The following is a 15,159-nucleotide window of genomic DNA, read 5'->3' on the forward strand; positions in this document are numbered from 1 at the left end:
TTTCTGAATTGGTCTGTCATAGTTGGCGTGTACCTATGATGAAAATTACAGGCCTCTCTCATCTTTTTAAGTGGGAGAACTTGCACAATTGGTGGCTGACTAAATACTTTTTTCCCCCACTGCATATCCAAGTGACAACTAGAGGTTGCGGTTTGAATCAGTGTAATAAAATAGGGCCATGTTTTTCATCTGTAGTGTGAGTTAGCCTAATGTTTTAAAGATGTGTGCATGAGAGAGGACAATTATAAAACTATATAATTTCACTATAAAAGTTAGTCAAAGAAGCAACCATGCAGAGATTAAAGAAAAATCCATGATATTCGAATGAGCTTTTCAGACTTTATGTTACAGACCACATATAAACACTCCACAATAATGAACCAATGTTTTTTCCCCCTCCATAAGTAGTTTTTTGTTTCTAGATGTTCTTATTTACATATTAACATTGGTATGAACACAAAATCACACTCACATAGAAATAATTGACAATATCAGCAAACATGGCAGTACTGCGCATTTCTTTTTTACATACCACTCCAGCACATCATGTTAATTTGATATTAACCGTTTAATCGATTAGTGCACATAAGACGTGACATCTTTTGACTGGCCAGAATTGCCATTGACATGTTTTGTCCCCCTCGTAAAATAGTCCAGAGATACTTACTGCTAACCCCAAAGCTGGTTGAAAGAGTATTACGCAAATACATTGAATATTGCTTGAAGAATTCAGTATTGATATTTGGACTAAATTGTTTGAGGTTTTCACGGCTCAACATGGCTATCAACATTTCGGACACATGCTTGTGAAAACTAGGTAGCTACTGCAACTCTTTCTGCCAGCTTTGAGACATATCCCATTGGACTTTTACTAAGGGGAATATTGCAGTTGTCAACAGTTGTAGTCCCACAAACTTAAACAATTTCCTGCCAAACTCCCATTAATACAGTTGTTATTGAACTTCAAACTATGACATAAATCTGGGCCAGTAGGCCTTATAGCAATTCATTATCAAGACATCAGTTTTGGTAGAATTTTGCAGCTTTTTGTAGACAGCTTTTCTTAGGCTTACAGTTGGTACATTTTTTAATGTGGAAAATGGGTATGAATAGCTACAAAATGGCTGTAATGGGAAACACTGCTGCAAAATTATTATGTTCAACTCGAAAAAAAGGTTTCAAATTAAAATCAAATCAGCATATAAATATGTATGCAGGGTTCTAAAAGGCAGAATTATCCTGTGGGTACTTAGAGAAAAATGATCTCAGACTTGACTAATATCGTGAAAGTGCTTTCAGCACTAGAGAGAAGCGAGCTTCGAACCTTCTACACTAGCCCTAGCCTAGTGCTAACATGTGCTAGCCCTAGCCTAGCACTAACATGTGCTAGCCCTAGCCTAGAGCTAATATGTGCTAACCCTAGTGCTAACATGCGCCAGCCCTAGCCTAGCGCTAACATGCGCCAACCCTAGCCTAGCACTAACATGCGCCAGCCCTAGCCTAGCACTAACATGCGCTAGCAATAGCTGTACATATATTAAGTTCTGATTACGCCTCTTCTACGCTACATAATCAGCTTTTCATTTGGTTTTCAGTGCTTGCAGCATCAGATTTTCCAGATCATTCCCTTTCCCTTATCAGTGCAAATTACGATTTAAAAAAATAAAATATTGAAAAAATAAAGCCCCTCCCTAATCTCCAATAAAGAATCGTAACACTGAGAATAGTCCACCATTGTTTGTTTCAGCTACACATTTGTGCGGAAATCTTGGACACAAAATTGTAGATTTCCCAAACTTGTCAAAACATTGAAGAAAATGAATGGCCATTTTGAAGACTACCATAGAAGAACACCACAGCCTTGTGGTTAAACACTGGGATAGCAATTGTGTAACTACTAAACAGACTAACTTCACCACAGAGTTTTTCACATATTTTCCTGAGTTTAAAAGACAAAGTCACACTCAATAGCTCTGAATCCATGCCTGACAAATTGTTGCTTGTTCTTACAGAAAGCTCTTCTGAGAATTCCGAATAAGCATTTTGGCATCTGGAACATTTGTCCAGTGCCAAATGATTTAATCTCATCTAGTCCACAGTGTCCTTCATATCTCCACAGGACTGCATATTGCACTGGGAATGTTGCTACGAATGTCCATGCCCAACTCCTCAGTCCTTTGGGGAAGACTGCATCCAACAGGACCTTCATGGCAGGATTGGCCCACAGTTACACCATCGGGTAGGCTTCCATCTTCTTCACCTTTCACTGTGAGGTTTGGCAAACAAGAGGACAGGCTGATCGAGTTAAGGCTGTCTTGTGAGGCAAGCCCTATTTCAGGGGAGTAGTCAGCCGAGATTTGGGGTGGTTCTGCTCAGTCCACAGCCAGTTCACAGGGTAGCTGCTGGGCCAACTTGGCCTGAGTGTAGGCCTGGAGGAAGTCCTTGTAGCGGGGCGCGCAGCCCAGCCATGACTCGCCAAAGTGTACTCGGCCGGTGAAGAGGAAGCTTCCTGCCCCGGGCCGGACACCGCACTGCAGCAGGGTCCTGATCTCGCCTGAGATGGTCAGACGGCCTGTCCCGGTGAACAGGGCATATTTCTGGCGAAATACTCGGGTGGCGCTGACCTTGATTACCGCCGCCCGTAGCTCACTGTCCTCATCCACCGCCTTGATGTTACCACGCACCACTGTGGGGAGAAGAGACATACCAGTTAGTCAGTCACAAGCTCTATTGACCAGATTAGTTTGTAACAGCTGTTACAAATATGAAGATCATAGTTCAACAAAATGTGGACTAAGTTGGTGGAGGACATATCTTTGAATTAATGTAATTTTCTTAAATACCTGCTCTTCACATTCTAAAAACATATTTGAAATTGCTGGGAAACCGGTCACCTTTTAGCTGTCAAAAAACAGCTGAAGTAATTAACAAGTAACTAGGATCCTAGCCCACCAGAGGCTAACATTAGTTAGAGTCAGTTAAATTAGTATTGAGAGCTTCCTGGAACAGTTCTATAATCCCCTCTGACATAATTCAGTCCGATTATGGCTGAATTAGAGCCATACGGATTAGTCCACTGCACTGTCTCAGGGGGGAAACTTCAGGGAACTGGAGAGGAAAAAAGTTGTGCTGTTTCACCTCTGCATACATTAAGTAGTTCGGGGGATTTGGATTTAGATCACTGTCGGTCCAACCTTAGACCTAGGGTACCCTCACTTTAAGACGATTCGGTACAACCAATTTGTAGTTCCTGAATCCTGACACAAAATTATTACTTTTTTTGGCTGCAACTGAATGGCTTTTCTAACCATTTTGTATTGAAGTAAATGTAGTATTGAATTGGGGTAGAAAATGCAGTGTGACACCAAACTGCAGAGGTGGGACCAAGTCACCATTATTCGAGTCACATGCAAGTCTCAAATCACAAGGTCCGAGTCTCAAATCACGTTAGGCTCAATATGCAGATGTAAAACGTAGTTTATTTCTGTATCTTGCGTTTTGAAAATGCATCACCATTTATGGCTGTAATGACAGGCCACATTTGCGCAGTGATTGTTTGAGAACCACTGATCGATCTAGCGAACAGATTGTTGATTTGCTGTACAGCTATAGGATCGGGGAAGCGCAAATGGTCAAATTGTCAAGAGAGCGGATCGCCATAAATCTTCGGAGGATGCAGCTTTCAAATGCTTGGCCTCTGTTGGTTGACCTGTCATGATATATTGCTTGTTTGATTTTTTTGCTCTTGAAGTGCCACAAAATAAGTGACAAACCCTGGCCAGATAATTTCAAGTCTCCAGTCAAAGTCAAGTCCAGAGTCTTGAGGCTCCAAGTCAAGTTATTTTATTCTGTATCAAGTTGAGTCTCAAGTCATCAAATTTGTGACTCGAGTCAGACTCGAGTCCAAGTCATGTGACTCGAGTCCACACCTCTGCCAAACTGTTCCTGGTCTGGAATGTTATTTTATTGTTATACGGCACCCCGGACAACAAAACAGGAGGTTGTAAAAGAGAAGAGCTCACCAAAGTCACTGGTGCAGACGGCCATAAGGAGCTCTGTGTTGTTACAGGGTCTGCAGGCACCTGGGGAGAGAGAGGAAGAAAGAACCAGTCAGTTGGAAAGCTCCACTAATCAAACAAATGGCAATTCCATCCACTCTTCGCTTACTCCCTTGTTTGATATTGTAAACCACATAACCATGTCATAACTACTTTATTTTTTCATGTTATAACAAAGCTTTATGTAATGTGTTGAGCTTTAACCTATCCTGTTGCACACTTAACGGACACTTGAAAAAGGTTGGAAAGAAGCTTATAACGAAGATCAAATGCTCTGGAGGCATGATGTGAATAGCCAGGTACTGAACAAACCACATGCAAAGAGATACACGCACGCACACACACACACTGCAGTGTTCAGACAGCTGCTACTTTACGGTTCGGCGAGGAAGGCCAGTGAAACTTAAAAAGGTGCGAGACTCCACTTGCCCCAGACGTTTTTAAAGCTAAATGAAACAGCCCCCCTACCTCCCACCCCCACCCTAGATCCTGCTAGGGTGTCTGCACCCACACCTCATAAAAGTCAACCCGACAGGGGCGAGAGAGGAGGGTGGAGAACTTTAAAAGATTTAAAATGGACAAAGCGCCACTTTTTCAGAAGGCACTTCCTTCCTAGGTGTTGTGACGGCTTCATTCACAGCCAGTGGCGTGTATTCATGGAGGCCAAGGGAAGCCAGGCTTCCCCAAAAATTATAAGATAATGTATCTTCGTCTGTCTGTGTTTTCATAATTGTCCTTCAATTCGCAATTGGTTGTATCGATCTCACTGGAGAAATCATCGAAGCGAGGGAAACAGCGCCTCCCTGTCTCAATATGTGTAGCCCATGCATCTGGATGCTGTCTGGACAAAAATAGTATGACATGTTGCCGCCGTAACATTTTGATTGATTGATGCCAGCGAGCATTTGGCCTCAGTTGATAAAAAAATTTATTAGCTCAACAGTCGGTGGTCCTGGTGCAGCAGTTTGGATTAGGCATCACACCAATCAAATCACATCAAAAGCAAAACGTAATTGTCCGAAAACAAAATGGTTTCTGGTCTGCTCGTGACATGCTGTTGTCCTGCAGTAGCTAGCTAGCTAAATTGGCCCTTTCCTAAGCCATGGATGGAGATGGGGATTTGGACTTGGTGTTTTTACTTAAATTCTCCGTACAGGCCAATGATTAGAATGGCTATTCTGATCTAACCATAAATTCATTCATTGTGCCACTGGCCAGAGACGATTGAAGTTCAATATATAGCCTAGATGTAGTAGGCTCACATTAACAAGCTAGCTAACTTAGCTGGTTCATTGTTGCCCATGTGAGAAAGTTAGGCTAGCAAGCATTTTAGCCAGGTAGCCTACTCTTGGACATCAAAAACTAAAATCGTGTACTACTGTATGACAGTCATAGACATGAACGCGAGGAGGATGGCATTGGTGTTCATCTAGTCTACAAGTAGGGTGAGTCAACATGCTTTTTCTACTTGCGCGCGCACACACACACAGAAATCAGTACAATGGACAACCACATGATATTTAGCAACATTGATTGGACTAAATAGTTTTGATATCTTTAAGTTTGTTTTCATTGTATTAGGCTAATCATATACAATATAGCCTAGTTGAGTTGATGATGTTTAAATGTTTAAGTTGAAATGAAATTAAATGGAATAGCGGAGGCAGTGCTCCTGTTTTCTTTGTGCTGACTTACATGACCTACAACATGGTTAAGCAACTGTTTTGCATGCAATATTTGCTTTGTGGACTTCACCAGATAGATGTTGCTCTCTGGTTTTGTGATGAAACAGGTGTGTGTGGTTGAATTTATTCCGCCACTGTGTGACTTGTCTTTTTGTTGTCTCTGCCTTAATGTATATCATGGTGGTGTATCAATGGATGGGTTATCCAGCAAACAACGCAATTATCACAAAATAGATTGTAATATGGCTTTTTCCTGGCTTGGCTTCCCAGTGATTTTACCAACGCACCGCTACTGTTCACAGCTGTTTATCAATTTAAAAACTTCACTGTGGAAAATCAAATACATCCTCCTCCATTTCAGACAAGGACCCAGTCCACAGATGGCCACAAGAAAGGGACGCAGAGTGAAACCAAACCACCAAACCCTGGCTGCATTGAATTGACTGCACAAAAACACCCTGCCATTTTTTTTTAGTTCTGCTGGCCTTGTAAGTTCCAAGAAGTTCACCCCCCAACCCTCCTAGCTGCCCCCTTCATAGTGAAAATGTCTGATAAATGAGATTCCTGCCTCCTCACTGGCCCATAGAGCAAACCTCCCCACATGCCCAGCCAGTGTGTGTGTGTAGACTCTAGAGCGGGGAGGGGGTGTATTCCTAGAGACAAGTCTCCTTAAAGAGGGGCCGCTCAACAAAAGAGAGGAGCATCTCAGCTGGGGCAGAGGTCTCCCTGTCTCCAAGGCAACGGCAGTAATCTCAGAACACTCCCCATTGAAAGCTGTGGGCTCTGGAGAGAAGGCCCCACATACTGGGCTTTTGTCCCCCCCTAACCCTCCCCCTCCCCCTCCATTCCCCTTCAAATCTAAACCAGGGGACAGGCTCTGTAGACCTATGCTTCCAGGGAAACTAGAGGACCCCCACTCTACTCTGCCTGGACACAGAGAAAACTGAAAATGAACCCCAAAAAGCAGGTCTGTTTGCGCGGAAACATCTTTAGGGGGGTTTGACTAAATATATGTAATATGACTCAGAGACCCACACAAAGAGAAATACAGGAAGTATGTGGGGGAGAGGAGAATTGAATTATCGAATCTGAGCTAAAACAAATTCTAAAAGTTGTTTGTTAGGCCAATCGACCCTCCAGGAGCATATTCAAAACAAATGTAACACTATCTTTTCCTTGCTTTGCGATGAGAGAAATCTTTATAGTTCACCCTTTTATGTCTATCTATTTCAGCCCAAATGACCCTTCCATGACCCAGACTGATCCAACATGGCTGCCTCCCTCCTTGGTCCAACTCACCTTCATTACTGCTGACGGGGTTCGAGTCGAGTGACAGGTGCACCGTCCAATCCCCTCGCAGCTCGTAGCGGAAAGATGCAATGCGGCGGCTGATGTCCTGATGGGGCGTGGCCTGGAGGAAGAGGGCCACCTTCTCGCCGGGCAGGCGGCTGAAGCAGCGCACCCGGGGCGGGGGAGACTCCTCCAGACGATCCCCTACCAGGAGCTCCAGGACCCCGTCTCTCTCCAAGTAGAGCTGGGCCCCGTGGAAGTGCTCTGAGGGCTTGACGCAGGCCGTGATCAGGCCCGAGCTGCTTCCCCCGGGCCCCACCACTGCAGAGGGCAACCTGGGGGACAGGGTGAGGCGGAGCGCCCCCTTAGGATAGAGCCAGTCCAGAGCACCCTCAGAACAGTGGAGAGAGATCTGCTCCACACTGCCTTGCTGTTGGGACAGACCACTATGGGATGAAAAGATGGAGAGAGAGAAAGGAGATAGTTATATAAGTGGACTTCTATGACCTCCAAAGCCAGACAGACTAGTCCTCAGAACTTGTCCTCTTGGCTGAAATAGGAGTCACCAATATACCACTTGTAGGATGTGGTGCAATTTTCTCAAAAACCATGAAGGAAATTGCACTGAACATTGCAGGATGTGTGGTTTGGGTATAGGGCTTTAGATGTGGGGGAACTTGAGAGGGACTGAGGGAGAGCTTGCAACATCAAATATAATATGCCATTTAGCAGAGGCTTTTATCCAAAGCGACTTACAGTCATGCGTGCGTACATTTTTATGTATGGGTGGTCCCGGGGATTGAACCCACTACCCTGGCATTACAAGCGCCATGCTCTACTAATTGAGCTACAGAGGACCATCAAATAATTGAATGAATGAATGACAACAGATTAACCTTTTAAGCTGGAGATTTTGCTTGGAGTGCATTTTACTAATTTTAAGTACATCATTTGAAAACGATTAAAACAGGCTTTCAAAATAGACATTGAACTGAGGTTTCCATTTGCAGAAAAAAGGAGCGCCGCCTATTGGTCACCAAAGGAGCGCGTCGGTGTCATTAAAAAAGGTGACTGACTTTACAGCGTGTAGTGGTAATTTAAACCGCCAAACATGACCTGGCATTTGGTTTTATAAATGGGAATTAAAAATGTGCAATTAATATAAAATCATTGTTTTTTAACGGCATAACTCTCTCCAGCTCACTCTGCAAGACTGCAACCCCAAGGCGCGAGTGATACTTTGTTGCAAAGCACTGGAAACATTTAATTGCGCCCAACTGTCCTGTATTGATTCAACTAAGGTGCGATATTTGACCACCAAAGCTGAACGGAACTCAAATACATTCAGAACGAATAAAAACGCAATTTTATTTTGCACCTTGCTACATTTTAGAAAAAAATCCGAATGGTTCTACATAAAACAAATGAACTTGAATAAACCGTTATAAAGTGATACTTGCCTCCCTCTCCAGCTGCATTGGTCATCGGAATAACTGGACAGAGTGCTGTCAATGGGTAAGAGTAGGATCCAAACTTTGTAAATCCAAGAAATAGCCATTTCCTTCAGTAGCTGCTACGACTTTGAGAAAAACGTAAATGTTCCAAAGATGCAGTCCCTTCAACCTTTACACATGGGAATCTCCACTATCCCCTATCTAAGCAAATTGTCTTTGGCTGTTCTTGGCAACCTCCATAGCGCGGTAGCCTCCTCTTCTTGCTGAAAATATAGTTCCAGCTACACTTTTAAAGGAGTGTCCCTACTTCTATTCTGACTCCCTGATCGTAGTGCATAAAGAGAGGAGTCATCTGAAGTGTTTTGCCTGTGAGCGCAAGTTGGTCGACCAATCAGAGTTGGAGAGGAGAAACTTTAAACCACTCACACGAGAGGGGGATGAGTGTGATCTGTTGCCCGTGACAGAAGAAGAATGATCTATCAGTATGCAAGAATAAACTATGTTGGTAATAGATAAGAGGCATTTACCATTGTGTCAAACAAGCTTGCACAAAGTAGGACAATAGTAAATTGCATGGGCAGAAATATGAGTTTGGAGATGATAACCCAATCTGACCTCCTTTGTTGAAATGTGAGAGCACTTTGTCCTCATATTTTCTCTGACATATTATAAGTAAAATCACAGAAAACATATTTTATCAGGGTGAGTGAAATGCTTGACTTGAAAGTTATTGACAATATAGGCCTACTTGTGTTGGATCCCACCTCCTCAAAAGTAGAAGAAAATGGAAAACAATGATTCCATCATGAACAAGAAGAGGTTTAGATACTAATGATGGCTAAGAAATACAAAGTTCATGTTAGAAGCACAAGCAAGACTGACAGAGAAAATTCAACCTAGAGACTGAACAGTATGAATGGAGTAGAGAAGTTTTCCTTATTGCGCTAATGCTAACTAAGGACTTAGAAAAGTTTAACTCCTTGGTTAGCTTCATCTGTTACTCATAGCTAACTTGTGACAACACCAATGGCCATGAAGATGAAGATGATGAAGAGGAGATGGATGAAAAGGTGGAGGGTGTCCCCGCTGAGTGCTGTGCCCTCTGCCCTCACCCTGCTGGGGATCTCTTTCATGTAGCAGTATTATAACCTAATTAAAATGTATTTTGTACTGGTATCCCCATCCATCTTCCTGGGACTTTGAATGTATGTACAGTTGAAGTCAGAAATTTACATACACTTAGGTTGGAATCATTAAAACTCGTTTTTCAACCACTCCACAAATTTCTTGTTAACAAACTATAGTTTTGTTAAGTCGGTTAGGACATCTACTTTGTGCATGACACAAGTAATCTTTCTAAGAATTGTTTACAGACAGATTATTTCACTTATAATTCACTGTATCACAATTCCAGTGGGTCAGAAGTTTAAACAGCTAGGAAAATTCCAGAAAAAGATTTCATGGCTTTAGAAGCTTCTAATAGTCTAATTGACATTATTTGAGTCAATTGGAGGTGTACCTGTGGAAGTATTTCAAGGGCTACCTTCAAACTCAGTGCCTCTTTGCTTGACATCATGGAAAATCAAAAGAAATCAGCAAAGACCTCTGAAATTTGTTTTTAGACCTCCACAAGTCTGGTTCATCCTTGGGAGCAATTTCCAAACGCCTGAAGGTACCATGTTCATCTGTACAAACAGTAGTACGCAAGTATAAACACCATGGGACCACGCAGCCGTCAGACCGCTCAGGAAGGAGACGCATTCTGTCTCCTAGAGATGAACGTACTTTGGTGCGAAAAGTGAAAATCAATCCCAGAAAAACAGCAAAGGACCTTGTGAAGATGCTGGAGGAAACAGGTACAAAAGTATCTATATCCACAGTAAAACGAGTCCTATATCGACATAACCTGAAATGCCGCTCAGCAAAGAAGAAGCCACTGCTCCAAAACCACCATAAAAAAGCCAGACTACGGTTTGCAACTAGACATGGGGACAAAGATCGCACTTTCTGGAGAAATGTCCTCTGGTCTGATGAAACAAAAATATAACTGTTTGGCCAGCTCTGTCACCCAACTTATTGTGGGAAGCTTGTGGAAAGCTACCCGAAACATTTGACCCAAGTTAAACAATTTAAAGGGAATGTATGTAATACTAACCAAATACTAATTGAGTGTATGTAAACTTCTGACCCACTGGGAATGTGATTAAATAAATAAAAGCTGAAATAAATAATTCTCTCTACTATTATTCTGACATTTTACATTCTTAAAATAAATTGGTGATCCTAACTGACCTAAAATCAGAATATTTACTAGGATTAAATGTCAGGACATGTGAAAAACAAGTTAAAATATATTTGGCCTAGATGTATGTAAACTTCTGACTTCAATTGTATGTACGTACAGTACCAGTCAAAAGTTTGGAAACACCTACTCATTCCAGGGGTTATCTTTATTTTTACAATTTTCTACATTGTAGAATAATAGTGAAGACATCAAAACTATTAAATAACACATATGGAATCATGTAGTAACCAAAAAAGTATTAAACAAATCAAAATATATTTTATTTTTGAGATTCTTCAAATAGCCACCCTTTGCCTAGATGACAGCTTTGCACACTCTTGGCATTCTCTCAACCAGCTTCACCTGGAATGATTTTCCAACAGTCTTGAAGGAGTTCCCACATATACTGAGCACTTGTTGACTGCTTTTCCTTTACTCTGCCGTCCAACTCATCCCAAACCATCCCAAATGGGTTGAGGTCGGGGGATTGTGGAGGCCAGGTCATCTGATGCAGCACTCCATCACTCTCCTTCTTGGTCAAATAGCCCTTACACAGCCTGGAGGTGTGTTGGGTCATTGTCCTGTTGAAAAACAAATGATAGTCCCACTAAGCCCAAACCAGATGGGATGGCGTATCGCTGCAGAATGCTGTAGTAGCCACGCTGGTTAAGTGTGCCTTGAATTCTAAATAAATCACAGACAGTGTCACCAGCAAAGCACCCCAACACCATAACACCTCCTCCTCCATGCTTTACGGTGGGAACTACACATGCGGAGATCATCCGTTCACCCACACCGCGTCTCACAAAGACACAGCGGTTGGAACCAAAAATCTCCAATTTGTACTCCATACCAAAGGACACATTTCCACCGGTCTAATGTCCATTGCTCTTGTTTCTTGGCCCAAGCAGGTCTCTTCTTTTTATTGGTGTCCTTTAGTAGTGGTTTCTTTGCAGCAATTTGACCATGAAGGCCTGATTTACACAGTCCCCTCTGAACAGTTGATGTTGAGATGTGTCTGCGACTTGAACTCTGTGAAGCATTTATTTGGGCTGCAATTTCTGAGGCTGGTAACTCTAATGAACTTATCCACTGCAGCAGAGGTAACTCTGGGTCTTCCATTCCTGTGGCGGTCCTCATGAGAGCCAGTTTCATCATAGCGCTTCATGGTTTTTGCGTCTGCACTTGAAGAAACTTTAAAAGTTATTGAAATGTTCCGTATTGACTGACCTTCATGTCTTAAAGTAGTGATGGACTGTCGTTTCTCTTTGCTTATTTGAGCTGTTCTTGCCATAATATGGACTTGGTCTTTTACCAAATAGGGCTATCTTCTGTATACCACCCCTACCTTGTCACAACACAACTGATTGGCTCAAATGCATTAAAGAAGGAAATAAATTCCACAAATTAACTTTTAAGAAGGCACACCTGTTAATTGAAATGCATTCCAGGTGACTACCTCATGAAGCTGGTTGAGAGATTGCCAAGAGTGTGCAAAGCTGTCATCAAGGTAAAGGGTGGCTATTTGAAGAATCTCAAATATAAAATATATTTTGATTTGTTTAACACTTTTTTGGTTACCACATGATTCCATATGTGTTATTTAATAGTTTTGATGTCTTCACTATTATTCTACAATGTAAAAAATAGTAAAAATAAAGAAAAACCCTGGAATGAGTAGGTGTGTCCAAACCTTTGACTGGTAGTGTATGTATGTGTGTGTGTGTGTGTGTGTGTGTGTGTGTGCGTGTCTCTGTTTCTCTCTGCATGTGTGTGTTTTATACGGCCTATGGTGTGGGTGTCTGCATGCATTTCTGCGTGTGTGTGATGAAAAGCAGGGAAAGGCCTTCTGATTGAGTTATGACAAGGCCTCAGACGCCATTGTCTCTATGAGGACAGAGCTTTGTTTTTCCCGGGGCATTTCAAAGGACCAGCATCTCAAGGAAACAGAGGTGGAGGGTAATAGAGTCAACGACAATATGAATATATTAGTGGCCTAACTTAGTTATGGGTACTATTGCTATGAATATACATTACTGTGCACATTGTGCATCTTGCACACAAACGTATGAATACATACACTGTACCGTACACGCGTATCCATAAAAACAATGATTCCCCCAGTGACCATACGTACATATCCCAACCACAAGCCATGGATTACAGGCAACATCTGCACTGAGCTAAAGGCTAGAGCTGCCGCTTTCAAGCAGCCGGACACTAATCCGGACGCTTAAAATAAATCCCTCTAAGCCCTCCGATGAACCATCAAACAGGCAAAGCGTCAATACAGGACTAAGATCGAATCCTAATATGCGGGCTCTGATATTCGTCTGATGTGGCAGGGCTTGCAAATCACTGATTACAAAGGGAAACAGGGCAACGAGCTGCCCAGTGACGTGAGCCTACCAGACTAGCTAAATGCCTTCTATGCCGGCTTCGAGTTAAGCAACACTGAACCATGCATGAGAGGACCAGCTGTTCCGGATGACTGTGTGATCACGCTCTCCGTAGCTGATGTGAGTAAGACCTTTAAGCAGGTTAACATTCACAAGGCCGCAGGGCCAGATGGATTACCAGGACGCATAATCAGAGCATGCGCTGCCAGCTGGCAATTGTCTTTACTGACATTTTTAACCTCTCATTGACCCAGTCTGTAATATAATAATAATAATAATATGCCATTTAGCAGACACTTTTATCCAAAGCGACTTACAGTCATGTGTGCATAAATTTTTACGTATGGGTGGTCCCGGGGATCAAACCCACTACAAGCGCCATGCTCTACCAATTGAGCTACAGAGGACCACATGTAATACTTACATGTTTGTTTCAAGCAGACCACCATAGTCCCTGTGGCCAAGAACGCCAAGGTAACCAAATGTTTATCGCCCTGTAGCACTCACATCTGTAGCCCTGAAAGGAACACCGTGAAAATGCTGTTCATTGACTACAGCTCAGCGTTCAACACCATTGTGCCCTCCAAGCTCATCACTAAGGTAAGGATTAAGGTAAGGAGTAAACACCTCCCTCTGCAACTGGATCCTGGACTTCCTGACGGGCCGCCCCCAGGTTGTGAGGGTAGGAAACTACACATCTGCCACGCTGACCCTCAACACAGGGGCCCCTCAGGGGAGCGTGCTTAGTCCCCTCCTGTACTCCCTGTTCACCCACGACAGCGTGGCCGCACACAACTCCAACACCATTATTAAGTTTGCCTACGACACGACTGTGGTACGCCTGATCACCGACGACGATGAGACAGCCTACAGGGAGGAGGTTAGAGACCTGGCAGTTGGTGCCAGTACAACAAACTCTACTTCAACGTCAGCGAGACAAAAGAGCTGATCGTGGACTACAGGAAACAGAGGGCCGAGCACGCCTCCATTCACATCAACAGGGCTGTAGTGGAGCGGGTCGAGAGCTTCAAGTTCTTCAGTGTCCACATCACTAAGGACCTATCATGGTCCAAACACACCAACACAGACATGAAGAGGGCACGACAATGCCTCTTCCCCATCAGGAGGCTGAAAAGATTTGACTTGGGCCCTCAGATCCTCAAAAAGTTATACAGCTGCACCATTGAAAGCATCTTAACTGGCTGCATCACTGCTTGTTATGGCAACTGCTTGGTATCCGATCGTAAGGCGCTACAGAGGGTAGTGCGTACGGCCCAGTACATCACTGGGGCCGAGCTCCCTGCCATCCAGGACCTCTATACCAGGCGGTGTCAGAGGAAGGCCCTAAAAATTGTCAAAGACTCCAGCCACGCAAGTCATAGACTTCTCTCTGCTACCGCATGGCAAGCGGTACCGGAGCACCAAGTCTGGGACCAAAAGGCTCCTGAACAGCTTCTAGCCATAAGACTGCTGAAGAGTTAGTCAAATGGCTACCGAGACTATTTGCATTGACGCCATATTTTTTGTTGTTGCACTGAGTCTCTTGCACTGGCTCTATGCACACTCACACATACTACACTGACACTCCAACACACACACACACACACACACACACACACACACCACACACCTACATGTCCATTTTACCTCAATCCCCTCAACTACCTCGTAGGACATTGACTCGGAACTGATACTCCTTGTATATAGCTTTTGTTTTGGTGAAAATTTTCCACCTTTTTAAACTTTGCATTGTTGGGAAAGGGCTCGTAAGTAAACATTTCATGGTAAAGTCTACACTTTTTGTAGTAGGCGCATGTGACAAATACAATTTGATTTGATTTCACACACACTTACCATTACCTAAGCAGTTCCCCAGGGAGGGCACCTCCATCTCAAATCATCTGTGTTCTTGCTTAGGTTGCATTTTTGCAGTTCCAGTTTACACGTGCAGTTCAGCACACAGCACAGTTTCAGAGAACAGAGAGGATG

At 43.2% G+C, this 15,159-nt stretch overlaps 1 protein-coding gene across 1 annotated transcript; it reads right to left on the reverse strand.

The window, feature by feature from the left end:
- Nucleotides 1-319: 319 nt before the first annotated feature.
- LOC121547205 (meteorin-like) lies at nt 320-8,831 on the reverse strand. Its single transcript, XM_041858353.2, has 4 exons — nt 8,494-8,831; nt 7,043-7,479; nt 4,023-4,082; nt 320-2,686 (listed from the first exon to the last, which is right to left on the reverse strand). Exons 1-4 carry the CDS (start codon nt 8,589-8,591, stop codon nt 2,373-2,375), a joined length of 909 nt encoding a protein of 302 aa, XP_041714287.1. The 5' UTR covers nt 8,592-8,831; the 3' UTR covers nt 320-2,372.
- Between the last annotated feature and the right edge of the window lie 6,328 nt (nt 8,832-15,159).

This window comes from Coregonus clupeaformis, chromosome 31 (assembly GCF_020615455.1).
Source record: "Coregonus clupeaformis isolate EN_2021a chromosome 31, ASM2061545v1, whole genome shotgun sequence".
Lineage (NCBI taxonomy): Eukaryota > Metazoa > Chordata > Actinopteri > Salmoniformes > Salmonidae > Coregonus > Coregonus clupeaformis.

Coding starts and splice junctions, on each gene's coding strand:
- LOC121547205 (XM_041858353.2), bottom strand. CDS start 8,591: ATGGCTATTTCTTGGATTTACAAAGTTTGGATCCTACTCTTACCCATT. Junction 4,083..7,042: donor CCCCGTCAGCAGTAATGAAG/GTGAGTTGGACC, acceptor CTCTCTCCCCAG/GTGCCTGCAGACCCTGTAAC. Junction 2,687..4,022: donor CGTCTGCACCAGTGACTTTG/GTGAGCTCTTCT, acceptor TTCTCCCCACAG/TGGTGCGTGGTAACATCAAG.